Source organism: Colletes latitarsis, chromosome 1, assembly GCF_051014445.1.
Source record: "Colletes latitarsis isolate SP2378_abdomen chromosome 1, iyColLati1, whole genome shotgun sequence".
Lineage (NCBI taxonomy): Eukaryota > Metazoa > Arthropoda > Insecta > Hymenoptera > Colletidae > Colletes > Colletes latitarsis.
Window position 1 is genome coordinate 40,916,868 of NC_135134.1, and position 23,819 is coordinate 40,940,686.

General features: G+C 34.3%; 1 protein-coding gene across 5 annotated transcripts in view; it reads left to right on the forward strand.

The window, feature by feature from the left end:
* Positions 1 to 23,819, forward strand: part of LOC143345127 (neural-cadherin) — a 354,511-nt gene that overhangs the window by 69,696 nt on the left and 260,996 nt on the right. For 3 of the 5 annotated variants that reach the window (XM_076771962.1, XM_076771988.1, XM_076771971.1), the window contains exons 12-13: positions 15,005 to 15,194; positions 19,310 to 19,492. In XM_076771962.1, coding sequence (XP_076628077.1) covers positions 15,005 to 15,194; positions 19,310 to 19,492 — 373 coding nt within the window. Of the gene's footprint in view, positions 1 to 1,082; positions 1,274 to 15,004; positions 15,195 to 19,309; positions 19,493 to 23,819 lie in introns of all 5 variants that reach the window. The other 2 variants (XM_076772006.1, XM_076771979.1) reach the window with 1 other exon arrangement.

Sequence of the window (23,819 nt, forward strand, 5' to 3'; positions counted from 1 at the left end):
TTTTCTGGCCTCGATCCCCTCGTTCTTTACACACCCTCCTTTCGATCTCTATCAGCTACCGTTCGATCCGTCTATTTTATCGGTTAAGTGCCGTCACAGTTCTTCGTTTACCCCTGTCCGGGCCGTTTCGTAAGTTCTCGACCTTTTGTTATAGCGTTTTCCCGTTTATTTCGTACATGATGCATTACGGGAGCTGAAGCATGCATGGTCAAGCGCGGCGCGGTAGATCGCTGATTGGTCGGACACTCCTACCTACTTACTACCTACTTACTACTACTGTTACTACAACTACTTACTACCATTACTATTACCACTACTGTCTATCCCTTACTTATGTTAATTGTTACCAATTCGAGGGAGTCGATTCCCCGCGGAACGTTTGGGAGTCTGCGCCGATGAATCGAATCTGTTTTTGCCTCTTTGGGAGTTACCGTGCGTCGGTGCGGAAGGGCTCGAACGTGCCGGGCGAACCGGCTCCGACGACTTTAGCGGAAAGAAAATCCCTAGATGTGTACGAGTTCGGAAAACCAGATGCCGGATTGTCCTTAGCGCGATGATCCGTATATATATAGGGTAGGCGAGGATATAGCGAGAGATCCAGGGTTATTATTTTTCTTTCACGAGCAGCACACGCAGGTGCGGAGGCGGGCGCATCACCGATCGCCGGTTCCTTGTCTCAGGGACCTTGGTGCCCTCCCCCGTATTCAGCACGCTCAGCTTTCAGCTGGCGCTAGTATTCAGCTTTTGCTTAGAGCGTAATCGCGCTAGTAGAGGGCTAAATCGAGGGCAGCGGCTAAACCAGAGGGTCCGGAGAGTTGTCCAGCCGGACGGGTACATATGTATAACGAGCTATCGTGTGACACGTGATGATTTAATTGGCTACACCAGGGTGCAAAGCAATGGCAGACGTTACGAAACGAGAACACAAGATTGACACCCCGCGCCAGAGAAAGAACGTTGAAACGTTTGTCGAGAGCCTGGCGCTCGTCCGGAGATAAAATACTTACTGCCACGAGTCATTACGCCTGACACTAACGCCATTGTGTTTTGTTCCCGTTTGTTATACACGCGGTCTGGTGTAGCGTGAGATGTACAAGCTGCAGGCGAAGGCCCAAGACAAGGGCTACCCGATCTCGTCGCGAGTGGTGGAGGTTCAGATTGACGTTGTGGACCGTGCGAATAATCCGCCCGTATGGGACCACATAGTGTATGGCCCGATCTACTGTAAAGAGAACATGGCCGTTGGGACTAAAGTTGTGTCTGTTAAAGCCAGGTCTGTCACACTGTTAATGCTCCGTGCGGCTCTGCACGAACCCGCCCTGCACGCAATCTCGTGGCAGTATTGTTCTTGTGCACGTTAATTGATATTGTGTACGATTCCATATACACGCATCTACACACAAATACACACACGTACACACACACACGCGTACAGTGATTATGCGGGTGAACGACTTTCGACGCGAAACTTTTATCGGAAAGAATCGCTTTGACACGTTCGCTGCCAAATCCCTCGAATTGTCCACGAAAATGGAACTTAATCTAGATTTATCTTTTCAGTTCGTTAGTGAAAACTGTGACGCGGCAGCGAACGCGTCGGCGTACCGACCAGATCGTTTTCATAATTCTTGAACGTCTCGAAACACTCGAAGTCTCTCGTCTACTGCAAGCAGTCGTAAAGAATGTCCCCGAGTGACGTTCTTTTGTTAGTCCTCAGCTTACTCGACACGAAGTTTCGATACCTTCATCCGGGAACATTCTATCCGGCTCTCCAGTATAGTCGTAGAAGCTGTACCAACGCTTGAACGAGTAAAGCAATGTTAACGTAATCTCCTGTTCGCGCAGGTGAACATTACAGTATAGAATATTTTACGTATAGTTACAACGACGTTCTCTGGTATTTCGATGCTGTTGCATGCCTCTGTTATACTCGTGCCCCTCGAGAAATACCAATACCGGTTTCGAGTCCTTCAAGTTTATCAAGACTGTCTCGTCCCCTTCTCTATCGAGGTTTACAAGTTTCGACGATTAGAAATTTGATCGGTGAATCGAACCGCCTATCGCTGCACGCGACAGGACAGATGGACACGCATACACGTCAGGTGGTGAGCACAAGTGTTCGTTTTAAGGGGATAAATGAGAGAGGAGGAAATATGGAGGAACGCAGCGTGTGAATCTGTCGCGAGTCCTCGTTTATCGCCGCGTTCGGGGAAAAGTAACTTCAAACCGATCGCTCGGCGTACCGGTCACTCGAGTGTCGATGCCTACGCGCCCGAAGCATGGCTTCAGAGACGTGCAAAATTCTTGTTTCGATGATAATTTAGAAGACGAACGATCTTTGTCGAATTTTACGACTTGAATTATAATATGAAATTATATTTCATAATGTAGGCTTAGCTAGCTAGTTGTTAGATGGAAGCATGACTTCAGAGATATGCAAAATTCTTATCTGGATGACCATTTAGATTTACGATTAAAGTTGAACAACGTTTGTCCCAAAATGTTGCAACTTTAATAATAATATTAAATTACATTTCACGTTTGACGAATAAAGGCTTGCAATAGATCGTTATACGGTGAGTTTATGTTCGTTATTTATTACTCGAATAAAATTTTGCCAGTCTCTGCAGTGTTAGACATTGATTTTATTAAGACTTCTTAGGTAGATAGAGAACAGACAAATATTTCACCTCTATTCAATAGTTTACAGACCTCAATGGAGGACGGTATCTTTTAAGATTTAAAAAATCATTTTTTCCAACTTTAATCATTTAAAAATACCATACTAAATTATAAAAACGAAATTAGAAATATTAACAAAGATCTAGTATTTTTCTCGAGCTTGTTGTCTACTTTATTTATTATTGATGTAAATAGAAATGTGTAAGAATGAAAATTGTAGTAGTAAAAATAGGTCAAGTAAGATGATTAGATCAGGTCAATTGATCAAACAAGGTCAAACTAGAACAAACGATATTGCAGTGTAGCCTAATTTAGTATTAGTTTATATACACTCAATCTAGAAATGTTTACATTTACAGAATTTTATACAAGAAATTTAATTTCACTATAATAGAACAATATAAATATTCGACAAACCAACAACAAGTCAACTATTATAAATATTTTTTTGTTCTCTATCTACCTGTCGAGTCGATAGTAATGCTAATAATTATTAGTTTGCGCGATAAGAAATCAGATGGAACAGTGAAACAGCCTTTCTAAAAGGAATCCTAATCGGTGATTTTGAATTTTCTTCGAGGGTAATGATTTCAATTTCTCAGTGTACGCGCGTGATGATGTTTCGTTACACTGCGGGGGTGGTTTGACGTCATAACGGACTATATGAACTACTATGGAATTAATCGGTTTCGCGAAGTTGTTTAATTGAGGTTCTTGTGGATCACGGCACTGGCAACGAAGCTCGCGAGAGAGTTTGTAGTACACGCAAGAACAGGTGTTTGCTCGTTGTTCGAGTGATGATAATGCTTTATCCTGAAGCTTGTATTATAATTTACATGGATTCTTGGATTGTTAGAACAGCTTAATACTGGATGATTGCGTTAGCAACGGCGTAGTGGCGCGATCTATTACTGTGTGCTCTAGAAGTTGAGTTGGTTTCAATTTCTGATTATATAATTTAAAGGTAAATTATTATTATGAAAGTATTTATTGGGACATTGGAGTTACTTTTGTTTAGAGTAATTGGATTCGGTATGATTACAATTTATGGTTTATACATACAGGTTTTTTTCTGTTATTTATAACCTCAAAAAGCCATTAGTGTACAAGAGAACATATAGTGATACTTTTGCATCAAATGACTAAACAGAATTGATATTGAATAATAAATTGCAAACCTGATTTTTGAATAAAAATCAATTCATCGTTTTATTCTTATACATTATTATGTGACTATAATCAACTGAGTTAATAGTAAAGTATGTATGTTGTAGTTTCATTTGTATTATTGCATTGAAAATATTTTAAAAACATTCTAATAATATTTATATTTTTTTTTTTCAAGTAAAAATAGACTGATATAAAGCAGTACGTAGTTTTGAAAACGTATTTTCAGCAATTGATTAACGAAGAAATAAAATTGTTAATAAAATGTTTCTATTTATATTACATACGTACAATTAAAAATTCCTATGCTGGATTTTATATCTCAGAAATAGAGCTGTTCAAGTACTTGTAATATTCAAGTATTTGATATTCAAATCAAGTCAAACGTTTGTCAAACTTGAGGAAATTCAATCTATTCAATTCTTTGAACAACTCGATTGTTTATACAAAATGTGAGAATTACTATAACGTAATAAGTTAGAAACTTATATGTTAATTACAAGAGTCATACTTACATTACTCATTAAAGTTTTCACCCTGTTTGTCCTATATGCAAACTATAGAAAGCTATTCAAATATCAAACCATCTCAAGTTATTTAAATGAATAGGTATTTTTTTTTAATTTTTAGAATTATGATTATTATCGAAACCTCTTAACCAAGTGAACTGTACTATTCAAATATAATAATTTGCTGTCAATTTGAATAATCAAATTTGTTTCGATGATCAGGTTTGAATAATCAAGATTGGTTTGACTCAGACACCTCTACTCAGAAAACAATCTACGATCAATCTATTCAGTAAGCAAACATGATTGGATTCTGTTTGCTCTTAAAAATCTTGAACGATTGTTGTATAAGAGATATACTTTATTAGTGTACTTTAGGGTCTATTTAGTGCAAATGCTTCGTTTCTAGACATGCTATCAAAAGATCAGCCTTATAGTCGTTGTTAACGGTGGTTCGAGCATTCTTCGTACCGTGTTCGAACGGAACAATTCAGAAACAGATGGACTTCCGGTACGAACGAATCGGTTAATTATGTGCGATTTTCAGCCAGATGCCGTGACCACGTGCTGCTGGTGCAATATGAGGATGGGCGCGTTCCATTGTGTAGACTCGGTGCAAACCATCGCCCATAACGTCACGCGATCGCTCGGACGTCAAACGCGTGCCAATTTCTTCCTGTGGTATTCTCCTGGCGTCATATGTCACGTCATAAACCCACGAGTCTATGTCACGAACGGAACTTTGTCTTTCGCTCGTGCAACGATGCCACAGAACACGATATATTGTATGTGTACGAATAGCAACATTTCGTATGTTTCTTTTTTTTTTTCGCGACAGGTGTTTGAAAATATTGCAAACTGTTGGCAAAATATGGGTTAAACAAAATTTGTTCATGTTCGATACAGTTTTATTATTTCATATCTTATTTACGCTTGCAATATTCGACATGGAATTTATACCTTAAGAAATATATTTAAAACATTTTTTTTTAGTTTTTCATGTTTTCAAACGCGATAGAAATTCAACACAGATTTAGTATTTTATATCTTATTTACCGTTGCTTGAAATATTCGATATTGTAAATATAAAATTTATACTTTAGGAAACATATTTAAACAATTTTTTGTTGGTTTTTCATGTTTCAAAACGCAATAGAAATTCGATACGGTTTTAGTATTTTATAATACCTTATTTACCGTTGCTTGAAATATTCGACATTGTAAATATAGAATTTATACCTTAAGAAACATATTTAAAAAACATCTTTTTTAGTTTTTCACGTTTCAAAACGCGACAGAGATTCAAAATCATCGCAGTTGATGCGTACACGTTTCACGAAAAAGTAGTCGAGTGTTAGCGTAAATATTAGATATTTAATCTGCAATCGTACGATCTGATCGAGAATTTCAAATCCGTTCATGAATGTTTCCTGAAAATCGCTATGCAACCATGCGTTCATGAATCACCGAGCGATCGTGGGTCATTGTAACGAAACGTCTCGAATCGTCGTTCATTCGAGTTCTCGACGAGCTCATACTGCTCATAAATTAAAGTCTGGAATCTGTCCCTGATCGGCCATTCGTCGGAGCATAGCATCGCGTAATCGAGTGAAGGATTAACGCGCGAGGAACGCGAGGGACTTTGTTCTACCGATCGTCCCAGGTACAGCAATGATTCTTAAAATGAACGTGGTTCGTAAGTTGAACGTCTGTGTCCCTCCCAATTGGGACGCCTCTTGGAGCCAGCAAAGCGTGAAAAATATTTAAAAAAACGATACGAGTTTCGGAGACGATTTCTATAAAACAGTGGTTCTCAACTTGTCACCTACCTCGTACCTCCTTTAACACTTTGACTGCCACGTCACCCACATATGGATGACAGGATTTTCCATTACGGAACTGGAAAAATTAATTCCCAAGTTAAACTGTGGAGAGAAATAAATTTGGGTAGGATTTGTGAATTCTAGCAAGATTACAAAAAACAGTTCCGAAACAAATTTTAAGTTACGTTGCTTACAATGGTCTAAAATTAAAACTTCAGTCTTACAGAACATTGTACAGTTTCCATCTGGCAGTGAACGTGTTAAATAATTATTTTATTATTTAAAGTGAGCGTCTTTGATTCGAATCGTATAATATAAATAAAGAACATTATATGCATTTAAGAGAAATATCTACGTGTGAGAGTAGATGAATTTTTATTTGTAAAGAAGACTCTAGTTTCTGAGTCTTTTCGAGCAACTATAAACGTTGGTATAAAAGACTGTTGATGTCAAATTCGAAGTTCGTCTCCGTTGAAAGATGAACAATCTCAGAGCGATGTTCATTTTAAGAATCATCACTGTAATTTAGCGGAAGTTATCGAAACTCGTGCAGTTGGTAAATAAATGTGTCGTAAATAATTTTTGGGCATGTTTTACGAATAGTAAAAGTATTTCCCACTCGCACCGCGATTCCCCATATTTTCCGTTTCTTCTCCATCGTTCTTCTCTTCAGTTTTTACGTTTCCATGCATCGGATTGGCTTTTTTCAAAATTCTTTATCACTCATTGTTTTCGTCTCGTTTTCGTCGTCGCGTGACCCGGGGTCATTCGCACTTTTTCAGTTTTCGTATCACGAACGGCGTACGATGCAAATACGCGAACAATAATTATTTTAATCGTGTTTTTCACTTCGAGCCTCAGGTGTATCGCAGGGGTGAATAAAAGCCTTCATAAAGTTTTATAAAGAATCATAAAACCACACGTACGAAAATATATATACATATGGAATAAATGTGGAATTTTATTTGCATTAATATTTACATAACATTTACAATAGATGTTTTCGTAAACAATTAATTCCATCAAAAAAATATATACCATGAAACTTGTTGTCTATTCGATAAAAAATTTTTAATTGCCTTAAAAGCTTTAAATAGAAATAATTAGAAATATATAAAGTCGAAAAGTCCTGCACATTCCTCGTAAATAAGTCGTTTCTCGCTATCAATATTCTACTTACTGATCGTACCACGTTTCCCATAATTGGGGATTGATACTTCTTCACCCCTGCAATACAAGATGGTGCGCGTAATTAGAAGCCGTTCGTCAAACCTGGAATATGGATTTTGGTAGAAATTAATTTCGAGGAATGTTACATGGTTCGAAAGTGACGGGGTTATACGTATACTTTGATCTGTTTTAAATAAATTAGTAACAAGTGCACTTCTAATGGGAGGCTTAGTAACAATTGACATCGAAAGTAACTTTATTTTAGGAAATATTTTATACGAAAATTTGTTACATTGTTATAATACTTAAAAAAACGAATTTGATCCTGTCGAATTGTACGACTTACCTTCAAACAAGTTCAAGCAAGATATTTATTCATGTCATGCTCCCTATCTATACACCTAATACTATAACAAAAAAACCTTTAAATTTAAAGTGTAATAAATTACATATAAATACCTCGAAAGAATATTCAACATCATAAAATTTCAACATCAAAAAATAAGAGAGTAAATAATAAATTGTGCAATACCCGTGAACCATGCAACATCAATAAAAATTCATTTCTGGTAAAGTAAATATTTCCAAAACGATCGAACTGGTTCTACGTACCTATTCTATTTTCGTATATTCGCGTTTGACGATGTTTGCGCCCTGTCGTCGAGCATCGTTCGCCATTTATTCCGTCCACCGACCCTTTTCTTTTGCAATTTGTTGCGAGATTTGCATCGACTATAGATCATCGTTATGTATACATCTTATATATATACTTCATACATACGTATTGTACATTACGTGAATGCCGTATTAATTTTTGGGCATGTTTCGTCAGTTGCTTATCTGCGGTAGGTTACCGTATTGTTCTGAAAGTGACTAATTTTTCTTTTTCTTTTTTTTTTCGTTTCGTTTTTTTTATCCATTGTTTTCTTTTTTCTTTTCGTTTGGTACGACCCATTTTGTATTTTCGTTTCCATTGAAACACTATTTCTGTTCTCTGTTTCTGTTACTTTCGAGAGCGTAGTGTGTTCTCGTAGTGGTTTTTTGCCGGTCAAACTTTTTTGCGCTAATCAGCGGCAAGCTCTGTAAGAACTTAGACACTTGAGAGTTTCCTAGTTAGAGCATCTCCCGGACATCGTTAGACGATCGAGTCGGTCGCCTTCGACCGACGCGTGAATAAATTGCAATTGGTCCAGTTAGTTTTAAGCGCGCCACGCGGTGATTTAGGCGTCCGTTTGAGCTCGTTTGACGACTCGGCCAGCGAGCCTCAGGTAACGACGAAGAAAGGCGAGTGTCAAGTTGGCTTCCAATCGAACCTCTAATGTTTAGAGAATGATGGAATAAGGGCGAAAACAATGACCAGAGATTTTCTGTGTTCAACGCTAATTTAACAATTATCACGCTGAAACACCAAACACCACGCACCATGGTTCGGGGGACAATTTAAGCACCGATTTCGGGTAAAACTGGTTCACGCTGTTCCGTTCGTGTCGTTACTGATTTCGTCTCGTTGTCAAAGCGATTCGATGGTGTTCTTTTACTCGCTTTTTATGCCACTTACCCGGGGGTTACAACTGTTCACACGTATCTTGCACATACGGATGAAAATCCGAGGTGAAGGGATCACGCTTACGAGCTACTCAACCGACACTGTCGTTCCTTAACAATCACCTTCGACATCCTTTCGCTGCATCTGTTAGACGTACATTAGCAACGCACGTAAAGAATTCAAAAGACGAGGAAAGGAATCTCTTTCACTCCGAGTATCGATGTTTTTTGCTAGAGATTGTTCATTTTCGTACTGACAATAAAATCTACTTGTTAGAATGTCGATATAAGTAATTTTATCGTCGGTACAAGAGCTCCTTGATAAAACACAACTGCTCTATATCTTTTAACGAGTATGGTACGTGATTTCATTTTGAAATATCATAGATTAGTTACTAATGAAAATTTGTCCAAAAACATTCTGTTTCCCACTATTTTTAATGATTTTAAAACTTCTTAACAGAGTTTTAAAATGTATTTGGCAATCGATATGTTTAATATACGAAATAGAATTATTTGTTTCTTGCTAGAAGTTGTCCATTTTCGTACTGACAATAAAATCTACTCGTTATAATGTAGAAACAAGCAATTCTATCGTCGGTATAGGAACTCCTCGATAAAACACACCTGCTCGATGACTCTTAACGAGTATGGTACATGATTTGAATTTCATATATCATACATTAGTTACCAATGAAAATTTGTCTAAAAGCTTCCCCATTTCCCACTACTTTTAATGATTTCAATACTTTTATTTTTTAATACTTATACGTTTTATTTTTATTTGGTAATTGATATGATTAATACACGAAATAGAATTATTTGTTTCTTGCTAGAGATTGTTCATTTTCACACTTACAATAAAATCTACTTGTTATAATGTCGAAACAAGCAATTCTCTCGTTGGTACAAGAGCTCCTCGATAAAACACACCTGTTCGATGTCTTTTAACGAGTATGGTACATGATTTCGTTTTCAAATATCATACATTAGTTATCAAAGAAAATTTGTCCAAAAGCTACCACTTTCCCACTATTTTTATCGATTTCAATACTTTTTACAAGAGTTTTAAAATGTATTTGGCAATCGATATGTTTAATACACGAAACAGAATTATTTTTTTCTTGCTAGAGACTGTTCATTTCCATACTTACAATGAAATCTACTCGTTATAATGTCGAAACAAGCAATTCTATCGTTGGCACAAGAACTCCTCGATAAAACACACCTGCTCGATGACTCTTAACGAGTATGTTACATGATTTCCTTCTCAAACATCATAAATTAGTTACCAATGAAAATTTATCCAAAAGCTTCCTCTTTCCTACTATTTTTAATGATTTCAATACTTTTATTTTGTAATACTTATACTTTTTATTTTTATTTGGCAATTGATATGTTTAATACACGAAATAGAATTATTTGTTTCTTGCTAGAGATTGTTCATTTTCATACTTACAATGAAATCTACTCGTTATAATGTCGAAACAAGCAATTCTATCGTTGGTACAAGAACTCCTCGATAAAACACACCTCCTCGATGACTCTTAACGAGTATGGTACATGATTTGAATTTCAAATATCATAAATTAGTTACCAATGAAAATTTGTCCAAAAGCTTCCTCCTACCCACTATTTTTAATGATTTCAATACTTTTATTTTGTAATACTTATACTTTTTATTTTTATTTGGCAATTGATATGTTTAATACACGAAATAGAATTATTTGTTTCTTGCTAGAGATTGTTCATTTTCATACTTACAATGAAATCTACTCGTTATAATGTCGAAACAAGCAATTCTATCGTTGGTATAAGAACTCCTCGATAAAACACACCTCCTCGATGACTCTTAACGAGTATGTTACATGATTTCCTTCTCAAACATCATTAGTTAATTACCAATGAAAATGTATCCAACCACTATCTCTTTCCCCACTATTTTTAACCATTTTATGACTTTTTGTCGTCCTTTTCTCGATCAGAATTCCAAGTCTCGAAGTAGAAAGTTGAAAAATCGTTCTAAAAGTTCGGCTAACTATCGGAGTCAAGAAAAGTGGAGCAGAGGTATGCCAGTTGACGGAGCGAAAGAGGATTCACTTTTCTCGTGGGATTTTCTCTGTAAAATCGCGTTTGAAATAGCTCGACCCGGGGGTCGCAAACATCCTGGGAGTCGGGATCAAACGGCATTAATCGTCTAAAAATTAATGCAAAGCTTGATTTACTTTCGCTAAGCCGAGCAGAGTGGTCTCGTTTATGAATGGTCGTCTCATAAATCTCAACACGGGGAGGCTGCTGCGTCCAGCGCGTTTATCAGAATTTTGACGACGACGTCCGACGTTCGTCGACGCGTGCACGTCGGTTACGAGGTTCCGTTTCCTTCTTTGACGTTCCTTCGGAGCGACGTTCCGGCGGTCAATCGCGCTGACAAACGGTGCCATTAATTTCGCGTCTTTCGAGCACTCGACGAGCAGCCATCCGCAGACGTCTAACGGATGACACAGCAGCCATACAGGCAACAATAATGATCGGTGACGACGTCCAACTGGCCAATTTATTAAAGCAGGTTCAAACCGTTCAATTGGGAAACGTCATTCTTTAGAAACGTATTGAATTTCTTTCTTCGCGTTGCTCCTCCCTTTCTGTTCCACGAACGATGGGTACTGAAACCTTAAGTAATAAAAATACGTTGGACTTAAATTCCGAAATTTATGTTGCAAATAAGGTACAAGTATTGAGATTGTTTATTGAAAGTTTTAAGCAAATCTCGTTGGAAGGATGTACCGAAACAAGGTCTCAAATGTATTCAAACAGGGTCAAATGTATCCAACTTTCTCGATTGTCCCATTTATTGCTAGGTTTCTTAGAACACGAGCTAGAAATTACTCATGTTCGACGTAAAATGTCATGGATTCTTCAAATGATCAAGTAAGTGAAAACCAGGATCGTTAAGTCGCTGCATCATTCGAGTAGTAAATATAAAATTATTCTCGGAAGATTCATCGTCGATTACATTGTGTTGCTCTTAAGAAGTATATTAGATGTTTAGTTGCTTTTATAATATATTGACGCTTTTTCGTATGTAGTAATCTGCTAAATATATAGAGTAAGAAAACGATCATATATCGTTTAGTTAAAGTATAATTGAATAATTTCTAAAAACAATTCTTTAAATACAAGATTTCATTTACGATAACTTGTGTGAATTGTAATGAAATTATAACTCGATTAAAAAAACGTTGTAAACCCGTCTTTTTAAACAATTTATGAGACTCGTAATCTTGGAAGAGCAAAGTTCAATTTCCCTCGAACGTTTGAATACATTCGAAGAATATTTTAATTTCGACTACTTTAATAATTTGGCCATCTTTGTACGAGTTGAAGCGAACGCATAATCGATTACATTCCATTGTTCTTGTAAGAGTATTTCGCTGAATTTTTAATCGCTTCGAGCATAATTCCAGATCTTAGGAATCTTGAATCGTGAATTAATTTTAAATTACGAAAGATTTGAGAGAAACTTATTGCTTTTAAAAATTCTTTATTAAATTGAATAATTTTCTAAAACGAAGTTTGATACAAAAACGTCATATATACAGGGTGTTCGGCCAACCCTGGGAAAAATTTAGATGGGAGATTCTAGAGGCCAAAATAAGACGAAAATCAAGAATATCCAATTTATCGATGGAGGCTTCGTTAAAAAGTTATTAACAATTAAATTCAAAAATTTCAAATCGTTCTGGAAAAATTATTTTCGATTGCGGGGGTCAATCACAATCATTTTTGGTGAATACACATACCTTCGAAATCCTACTCACTTTCGAGAAAAAAATTCTTTATCGAAAATATAATGTCTGACCATACCATTGATATGTTTCACTGAAATTTTACGCGTATGTTTAAATCATGACTCCTGAACGAATTGGACGATTTTAACGTTTAAAAAAGCAAACTACGCGTATTTTGATGGAGAATATGTACAAATCGCAAAAATATTCGAAAAGTTGCTCCTTGACCTCGCAAAATGAGGAAAACCCCATAAAAATGGTCCAATTTTCAAACAGCCATAACTCCTATAATAGTGAATATATTTCAGCGGAACTTTTTTCTGAAGTAGAGTTCATGAATACCTACAAAAAAGTATTAGAAAACTTTTCTGTAGGGTGTCAAACAAAATTACTAAAAATCAAAAACGCATTTTTAAGAAAAATCGATAGGGGGAGGCTGCTGAAATTTTTCGGTGGAGAAAAAAAATTTCAAATCGTTCTGGAAAAATTATTTTCGGTTGCGGGGGTCAAGTACAACCATTTTTCGTCAATAGATATACCCCCGAAATTCTACCCACTTTCTAGAAAAAAATTCGGAAAGATGGTCAAATTTTTCGACAAAATTAAAAAATTTCAAATCGTTCTGGGAAAATTATTTTCGGTTGAGGGAGTCGATTACAATCATTTTTGGTGAATAGACATACCTCCGAAATTCTACCCACTTTCTAGAAAAAAATTCGGGAAGATGGTCAAATTTTTCGACAAAATTAAAAAATTTCAAATCGTTCTGGGAAAATTATTTTCGGTTGAGGGAGTCGATTACAATCATTTTTGGTGAATAGACATACCTCCGAATTCCTATCCACTGTCGAGAAAAAAATTCCTCACCGAAAATATAATGTCTGATCCTGACATTCCGATTCCCCTGAAATTTCAAAAAGTTTCAAATCAACCTGGAAAAATTATTTTTGGTTGCAGGGGTCAATTACAATCACTTTTGGTGAATACACATATCCTCGAAATTCTACGTATTTTCGAGAAAAAAATTTTTTCCAGAAATGTTTCTATAACTCCTTAACGAAGCCTCAATCAACAAATTAGTATCCTTGATTTTCGTCTTATTTTGGCCTCTAGAATCTCCCATTAAAATTTTTCCCAGGGTTGGCCAAACACTCTGTATAAATTTCTTTAAATCTATTTAAAAGAAATGAAGTCGACCTTTGAATTTTTTTTAAAATGCATTTCGAAATATTTATATGTAAAATTTTCAAATAACACAATCAATACATATATATAGTAAATCTAAAGGTAGTTAGAATAATTTTAATAGATAATTTGCTAAATCCACAGTATTACATGTTCCTTTAGGCTTAAAGGGATTGAAAGTCAGCGAGTAAAAATTATATTCTCCCATTAAAATTTTGACGAAGTTCGAGAGCATCGACACGGTATACAGTCTCTAAATATTCGAGTAAATAAATTTTCTTAATCTTGCAACATTTCGCGAAGAGCTTAATTTGATTTTAATTTCGTACAGACCATTGGATACTTTGTCGTACCATTTTTAATATTTCGAGTCGAATCGATTGTTCGAACTTCTCAAAATTGATCCAACCTTCCACGACAGTCCCCATAGGATCGCCAAACACGATGAAACGAACCTACGACGAGACACACGAACATCGCAGCGCAGCGTGGCGAGACACCCCTAACGAGTCAGCTCGCAGAAAGCTGGGGTTGGTTGCTGGGACGCGGATAATGGGCGGTAGCTTTAGAATTAACAACGTTACTTGCAAAACGCCTTTCGAGATCGCGGTGTGCTTAGGTTGTGGACGTACTAACACTTTAATTCCGATCACGTGCGACCTAGACGCACTAGAAACGGAAAAGGCAGGCGACGACCGGAAGTGAGGCGCATTAAGGCAAATTACTTCGAATCCCTCGATCGTATCGCGGCTTACCTCCGATGTACCTTTCTTTACATTATTTTTTTACTTTTTTTTTTGATGAATATTCGATTGGAGGGAGGTTCATTTTGTCGGGTAAAAAAAAAAGAGAAAAGAAAAGAAATGAAAAAGGAAATAGAACACAAGAAACGAATGGATGGTACAGTCGATGAATCGCATGGTGATCTTTCAAGACTGTTTACGTCCAGTCTCCCTTCTAGTCGGTAAATTGTCTAGCCTTGTATTTTTTCGATACACATATGTCTACCCTAGGAGATTTCCGTTCTCGTTTCTGTTTCCGTTTCCCGTTTCCGTTTGTTAAATCGACTCCGCTGCGGAGCTGATTGCGAAACTGGCTTGATTTTGTAACATGTGACTCTGGTGTGTGTCGACAGCTCGGGGATCGAGAATAATCCGACGGTGTTTTACCGGCTAATGCCTGGATCCACGGCGCAGACCAACAAGCTTCACACGTTTTACCTGCAGCAACGGCCCGAGCAGTCCGTCACGTGGGCGGACATCAAAGTTAATCATCAGTTGGATTACGAGAGCATAAAGGAGTACAATTTGACTATACGAGTCGAGGTACGTGCAACATAAGACGTTCAAAATCCATATGATACACGAAAGTCTAGCTAATAACAGTCTAGAGTCTTGATCATTTCTTACGTACTTAATTTAATACGTGCAATAAGACGTTCAAAAGCTATGTAATACACGAAAGTCTAGCTAATAACAGTCTAGAGTCTTGATAATTTCTTATTACTTAATTCTCAGTTTATTTAAGTTTCTAAATGTCTATGGATTTTAAAATGAAATGACATTTATCTATTAAAATTTTTTAAATAGATAAAGAATTTTGTAATAGATGCAATGAGACGTTCAAAATCTATATAATACTCGAAAATCTAGCTAATAATAGTTTAGAGTCTTGATAATTTCTTATTACTTAATTCACAGTTTATTTAAGTTTCCAAATGTCTGTAGATCTTGAAATGGAGTGTCATTTACTTATACAATTCTTTTAAATAGATTAATATGTATAGAAAAGTCCAGTCCTTAATATACTTTTAGTGTTCTAAATGTCTATGGATGTTAAAATGAAATGCCATTTACCTATTAAAATTTGTTTAAATAGGTTAATATCTATAGAAAAGTCTACAGTCCTTGGTATACTTTTAGTGTTCTAAGTGTATATAGATCTTAAAATGAAAAGTCATTTACCTGTAAAGATTTTGTAAATAGGATAATATACATATACATAGGGTGTTCGGCCACTCCTGGAAAAAATTTTAATGGGAGATTCTAAAGATCAAAATAAGACAAAAATCAAGAATATCAATTTCTTGGCTGAGGCTTCATTATAAAGTTATTAAAAAATTTCAAACCATTTTGAAAAAATTACTTTTGGTTGCGGGGGTCAATTATAATCACTTTTGGTGAATAGACATACCCCCGAAATTCTACCCACTTTCGAAAAAAAAATTCCTTACCGAAAATATAGTTTGAGGCCTGAAATGGTTCCCCGAAACTTCATGTGAATCTTTGAAACATCATAACTCCTGAACGGATTGGACGATTTTAATGTTTAAAAAAGCAAACTATGCGTATTTTGATGGGGAATACGTAGAAATTCCAAAAATATTCGAAAAGTTGATCTTTGACTTCGCAAAATGAGAAAAACCCCATAAAATTGGTCCCATTTTCAAACAGCCATAACTCTTACAATAGTGAATATATTTTAATGAAACTTTGGGGAAAATTAGAGTTCATGGATACCTACAAAAAAGTATTAAACAACTTTTCTGTACAGCACCAACCAAATTTATTAAAAATGAAAAATGAATTTTTAAGAAACATCGACAGGGGTAAGTGCTTAAATTTTTTGACGAAAAAAAAAAATTTCAAATCGTTCTGGAAAAATTATTTTTATTTAGTGAGGTCAATTATAATTATTTTTGGTGAATAGACATACCTTCGAAATCCTAACCAGTTTCGAGAAAAAAATTTAATAATTAGATAAATTTTTTTGACAAAATTAAGACACTTTAAATCGTTCTAAAAAAATTATTTTTAGTTGCATGGATCAATTACAATCATTTTTGGTGAATAGATATACCTCCGAAATCCTGCGCATTTTCGAGAAAAAAATTCAGTACGGGCAGAACTTTATACGTTAACAACTTTTTAACGAAGCCTCCATCAACAAATTGGTATTCTTGATTTTCAGATTATTTTGGCCTCCAGAATCTCCCATTAAAATTTTTCCCAGAGGTGGCCGAATACCCTGTATACAGGAGTCTATAGTCCCTCTGATACATTTAATATCTCTGTATAAGTCGAAAGAAGTATCTTTTATTTTAGATGAATTTTTGCCACCTATAAAAATTTTTTAAATAGGGTAATATATATAGGAATATCTATAGTCCCTGATATACTTTTAGTTTTACAATTTTAGTTTTCAAAATGTCTATAGAACTTGAAATGAAATGCCATTTACCTATAAAAATTCTTTAAGTAGTGTAATACGTATCCAGAAATTTACAATCTCTGTTCTGTTCAAATTAAATAAATTTCGTATTCTATTGAATATCTTTCTAAGTTAAAATTTGACGAAAAAATGTTTCACACAGAGTTTGTTCCTTTTTTGCACAGAACAAGAATCTCTAAATAAAAATACAGGTTTCCATTTTAAAAAACAACCCTTCAAATAACTCTGATAGCGTTCAACGAATGAAAACTAAATAAAATAGTTGCATTTCCTCTTTGAAACCAAGGCTAGTAAACATCTGTAGTAAACATAATAATACGTAAAATACTACAGATAAATTCTACTTTCTAGCCTCTATCGCTTCATAGAAAAAAAATACCGCACCTAATTAAAACAAAAAACATTCAGTTGTACCATCCGCAATATTTAAATCAAAATATCTCCTAAAGTAAAGGTTTCTCGGTACAACTAGCTTCGTACTTTCTCACAGAGAATGATCAGCTGAATCGATTAGTGTATCACGTAACATACGATTTAAAAAAGAAACTTGGCCGTCAAATGTCATTCAGCAGTTTCGAAAATATTTCAACTTCCAGTCCCAGGTGACTCACCCTGTAGAATATCGGGAAACCGTTAGAAAATGTTCGAAGTATCATCGAATCTCGATTAAGTTGTAGTTGTTGCAAGCAGTAAAAGTCTCTTCGTTTTCGAAGCACGAGCAATTGGATGCAGTTAAGACATTCAGCAACGAGTGTGTATTCCCCTCGAAATTTTTGAGTGGTCGTGGAGTGCAATCTACGCGGTTAAATAACCGCCGTTCTTTAATCCTTTTAGAAACTGGGAACCGAGCAACTTGGAAATCCGCTTACGAATCGCGGTATTATTTATATTCCAGTAGTTCTGCCGCACTGGAATATCTGTAGCTTGTACATCCGAGGTAGTAAGTACCACTGGGGTAACGATGGAGCACGGGCTCTTCACGATTTCTGCGTTAATGCTTATTCAAGAGTGAAAAGACATTTTTCCATTTTTCATTTTGCCCGAGAGAATATTTTTAAAATCCACCCGGAGGTATCTTCAAATTCTCGGGACCATTCACGGCGATAAAGTGGACAGCATTATGAAATTGAAAATCCATGTCGGGGGAACTTACTGTGATGCATAAATTGCTTAAAACGTTATTACGAATTTTCGTTTTCTTCGGGCGAAGGAGATTTCGACGTGTAACAAATATCCATTTAAAATGAAATTAATAACTGGGAGTGATCCGTGTAAATTCTTTTTTATAGAACACATTCTTATTTGTAAGTTTTATTAAACGCTGCTTCGATTAATTTGGGATTTCCAAATATCGCTATTTAATATTAATTATATTTAAATTACTCGCCATATTTAAAATAAATTACGAGGAACGTAGCATTAGCAGTAACAAGGATAATTTAAATTGTATATTTGTTTAAACGTTTCGACCCCTGTGTCGAACAGAAATAATTTAATCGTATTTAATAAACACTTATTACTGTTACATTATTCACAATTTATATAAAGCGTATTATTCTCGAAAGCTAAATTGAAAGTTATTGGAGTTTATGTTTTTAAACTGATGGCATTCTCTGCCCCATTCGGAATTATGAAATACACAATTTTGCACCAATTATTTAATAACGACATTGTAAAATTAAACTTCACGTCGATACAATCACTAAAACAATCCAAATATAGAAGTAGACTATTTTCATCAATGTGAAATTGGTGCCAAATTAGGTTTTTATCGTATGCAATACAGAAATTGAATTTTTCTTTTTTATTAAACATTTGAAACTATACAGATTTATATTTTTTACAACGAAGTTCATAAATTTGTAATTTACATTCTTTGAATATCAGAAATTACAATTCTACGATTTCTAAATACTTGCTTTTTGCAGAATTTAATATTTCGAATAAAAAATACTATAGCAATGGCTGTTCAAATATTATAGATGCACGTGAGTGTGACTTACTACCTCAGGGTCAAAGAGTCTAATTTTAAGCACGTAATTACAATTTGAATCCAGTACGTAGAAGCACACAATATTCTCTGACAAATTGACTAAATTCAACGTCACTGTTGCTAATTAATTGCGCTTGAACCGAAAGTTAGCAACGAGACTGAATCGAACGGAAAATAGAATGTATACGGCGAGATAAAGGCAATTCTCTCCTGCAGAACAATGGCGCCCAACAACTTGCATCCGAAGCTACCGTACACATTGTCCTGGAGGATGTGAACGACGAAATACCTTTGTTCACCGAACGTGAGCAAGAAACTGTACTCGAGGGTGAACCAGTCGGTAGTAAGGTTACTCAAGTCAACGCTATTGATAAGGATGGCACTCATCCTAACAATGAGGTGAGCACAGATTACAAGTAACTACTTAACCTGATACTTCAAATACATTTACACACAAATTTTTAAACCTTCTAGTTAATTACTACTTCATTTCTAGACCTTGTTTAAAGTATTCATTAATTTTACCAAATTAATTTAAAATGAAACTTTATATAAATTTGATGCAATTATTAATTCATTTTTAGACCTTGTTTACAGTATTCATCTAAATAATATTAAAGATTCGTGGTAGTTCTCTTTTACCAAATTAATTTAAAATGGAACTTTCTATAAATTTGATGCAATTAATTCATTTTTAGACCTTGTTTAGAGTATTCATTTAAATAGTATTAAAGATTCGTGGTAGTTCTCTTTTACCAAATTAATTTAAAATGAAACTTTATATAAATTTGATGCAATTAATTCATTTTTAGACCTTGTTTAGAGCATTCATCTAAATTATATTAAAGATTCATCGTAGTTCTCTTTTACCAAACTAATTTAAAATGAAACTTTATATAAATTTGATGTAATTATTAATTCATTTTTAGACCTTGTTTAGAGCATTTCTCTTAATTATGTTAAAGATTCATAGCAGTTCTCTTTTACCAAACTAATTTAAAATGAAACTTTATATAAATTTGATGTAATTATTAATTCATTTTTAGACTTTGTTTAGAATATTCATTTAAATAGTATTAAAGATTCATAGCAGTTCTCTTTTACCAAATTAATTTAAAATTAAACTTTATATAAAGTTGATGCAATTATTAATTCATTTTTAGACCTTGTGTAGAGTATTCATTTAAATAGTATTAAAGATTCATAGCAGTACTCTTTTACAAAATTAATTTACAATTAAACTTCATATGAAATTGATGCAATTATTAATTCATTTTTAGACCTTGTTTAGAGCATTCATCTAAATTATATTAAAGATTCATTGTAATTCTCTTTTACCAAATTAATTTAGAATGGATGTAAAGCCACTGCTTGTTAAAATTCTATATTTCTCTTGCAAATTTCTTACAAATTACAAGAAGGTGTAAACACAGAAAAATCTTAAAATGCAATACCGTGAATTATATTCAAAATCAAACAAATCGGGGGACAAGGCAGTTCAGATAACCGAGGTGGTCCGACAATAGAGATGTTTATCCCTTCCACCGTGTTTTTAGTGCTTTCCACTGTCTTTTAATCAACTAATTATATTTATTGTTGTTAATTATTTCCCTTAGTAGATTTATTGTTTTCCTTAATGTAAACGATTTTCATAATTTTTAGTATTATTATTAAGGGTTACTTATTACAAGGATTGTTATTTTTGAAGGGTTATTATTATTTTTCTGTTCTTAAAAATTATTCTTTCATGCTACCAAGACCTAATTGTTTTATTAATTACTTCGTTTTGCAATTTAATTGTGTTATATTCTATCTACATACTTATAAATGTTTTCAAATAAATTATGAACAATATTGAAACGTGATTTACAAATTTATTAATTTTATTAAATTACGTTTCAGCTTGCACCAAATGTTAGCTCCTATTATATATGTACATATGTATAAAAATACGCATATAATTAAGAATTCGTATAATAAAGGTTCAGTAATGAATCTGTTTATCTAAAGTTCACAGTATTTCGTTCGGATAAACGAGGTTCTACTGTACCCCCTTAACACTAGGTTTACAGACACTCGTTGCGCATATTTTTATTGTAATTCGCTGTGTTAACAGTTACATTAAATTTTTCTTTTAATTAGAGTGTATATTCATATCATTACATCGATTAAATCCAACATAAATTGCTAACAAAAAATATTTATAAGTTCTGTAACGTTAGGTTTAGCATCTTAATGCGTCAAATTGACGTATTCCGTAAACCTAGTGTTAAATTCTAAATAGATTCCTTTAAATTCGCTTACAATTCAATCAATTTAGTAATCCGTCAAATATATTATTTGCTTGCCGATAAAACGTCGATAGTCCGAGCAAACGGGAACGTTTGTTTGAAACAGGACGAGGCAAATGTCAAGAGAACTTGATTACGCTGGATCCACGGTCTCGAGCATTGCTAAGTAAACATAAACATTGAATCGCGTAGGAAAATATCCCTTGAGCCTGCGATTCGTTTCTCGGTCGAACAAAGTGGGGAGAAAGGATACGTAAATGTAAAACTGATCTTTTGTAAGAATTTTCGGATCAGTCACTGCTAGTCCTTCGACGCGAATAGTGGTTTCTCGGGCCGCGTGATTTTCTCATGCGTTGTTTCTCTGTCCTGGGAATCGAGCAGAATGTGCTTTACTGATTATCGATCAAATATTTGGACAGTGGAAGATCGTGGGTGAATTGGTACTTGTGTACGACAATCTCAACTATTTGATTATTTTAAATCCAACGTTTTATAAATACTCGAATATTAGCTTTGCATAGTTTTATCATCAAATTAATATACATACAGGTTGTTCGGCCAGGAAATTCTAGAGACCAAAACAAGACGAAAATCAAGAATACCAATTTATTGATGGAGGCTTTGTTAAAGAGTTATTAACGTTTAAAATTCCACTCGTACTGAATTTTTTTCTAGAAAGTGGGTAGGATTTTGGGGGTATGTGTAATTACCAAAAATGATTGTAATAGACCCCCACAACCGAAAATAATTTTTCCAGAACGATTTGAAATTTTTGAATTTTATTGTTAATAACTTTTTAACGAAGCCTCCATCAACAAATTGGTATTCTTGATTTTCGTCTTATTTTGGCTTCTAGAATCTCCCATTAAAATTTTTCCCAGAGGTGGGCGAACACCCTGTATATCAATTTTATCAATTCACGTAGCTTAGAGTATCGTTATATCTTCATTATCCACAGAAACCTTTGTTAAAATCTATTTTTGAATTATGAATTCATTGACCAGTGCTACTTCCGGACAAAATTTTTCAATTGATTTTCAATTTTGGCTCTTCAATCGAAACATCGAAACTTGGCACACATTGATTTCTTTTATGAGCTATCGAATGACTCGTAAATTGAATTTGATTCAAGGGCACTTTTAACCCTCTCGATGTGAAATATCGTTTTATGATCAAAGTAATGTTCTATAAAAAAAATCTATAAAAAAATTGAAAGATACCGACAGCGACTTTGCGAAGGTAATCAATTTGATAGTCAATTTATTGGTTCCATGCCACAATCGTTTATTAAAGATCATCAGTTTTGTTCTTATTGCTCAAAAGTTACAGCCCTTTTGTCGTTTAAAATGTCATATTACTATCTTTACGAATTTTATACTTTAAAAGTACAAATTCCTAAATCTTGTACTATTTTATCCTTAACGATCTAATCTAAGAAACGATATTAATTGTCAACTGAAATTATTTTACTCGTAACTGATCAGATTTTACGTACATGCTTCCCAGAGGCGAATTATTTCAATATTATATCTTATCGTACAAATTCATTTCGGAGATTCTGATCATTTTTATGAGAAAACGGTTGAAATAAATTGAACCCGGGGATTTATATTCGTGTAAAATGTATGAGATACCGGAAGAAGTATTGGAGATCGATAATCAGGTATTAACTCGAAAGAAATTTCGAAGGAAACGGTAACTTGATTTTGATAACGATGTTTTAATTTAACCGCAGACGAGAAAAGTCATTTTCAAAGCAATATACAATGCCACGCACGATATAATGTATAAATTTTCAGTTATCTGATGTTTAAAATCTTCGAACTTTTACGTGGAGAATAATAAAATCGTACTACATATAATTTGCAATTGTCTTTTAAGAAATTTTGATGCAAAACAAGGAGTAAATTTTCAATTTCCACTATCTTCTCGTCCCTCTTATAATAATTTTGTTAATTATTTTTATTATAATTTTATTTCATAACTGAATCTTCATTAGAAGCGGCAAACTCTTCCCTTTTGAAATGATTTCTGAGATATCGTAATTTAAAGGAAGGGATAATTCGAAAAATAAATGCTTCGAAGCCTTATATCGCTATCGACTTGAAACAAATTTCATTTTAAGGAGCTCCTCATTTTTCTATTCGATTAATATACCGACTATTATAATTTATACTATTTCTTATATTTATTTTGAAATATAGTTGTCAAATAATTTCCAGTTAGTTTGTTTTTTTTTATTTAATGGTTTAACGTCGCATCAACAACTTGGTTATTAGCGACATCGGCACAATTAACAGTATTTATAATAATTTATTCCGATATTCAATTTCTAATCTTTATTTAACATTCAATGCAGAAAATGTTGCTTACGTTTTATGTATTATGTTAAACTTACACTGCACAAAATAATAAATCATAATATAGAAAGTTTA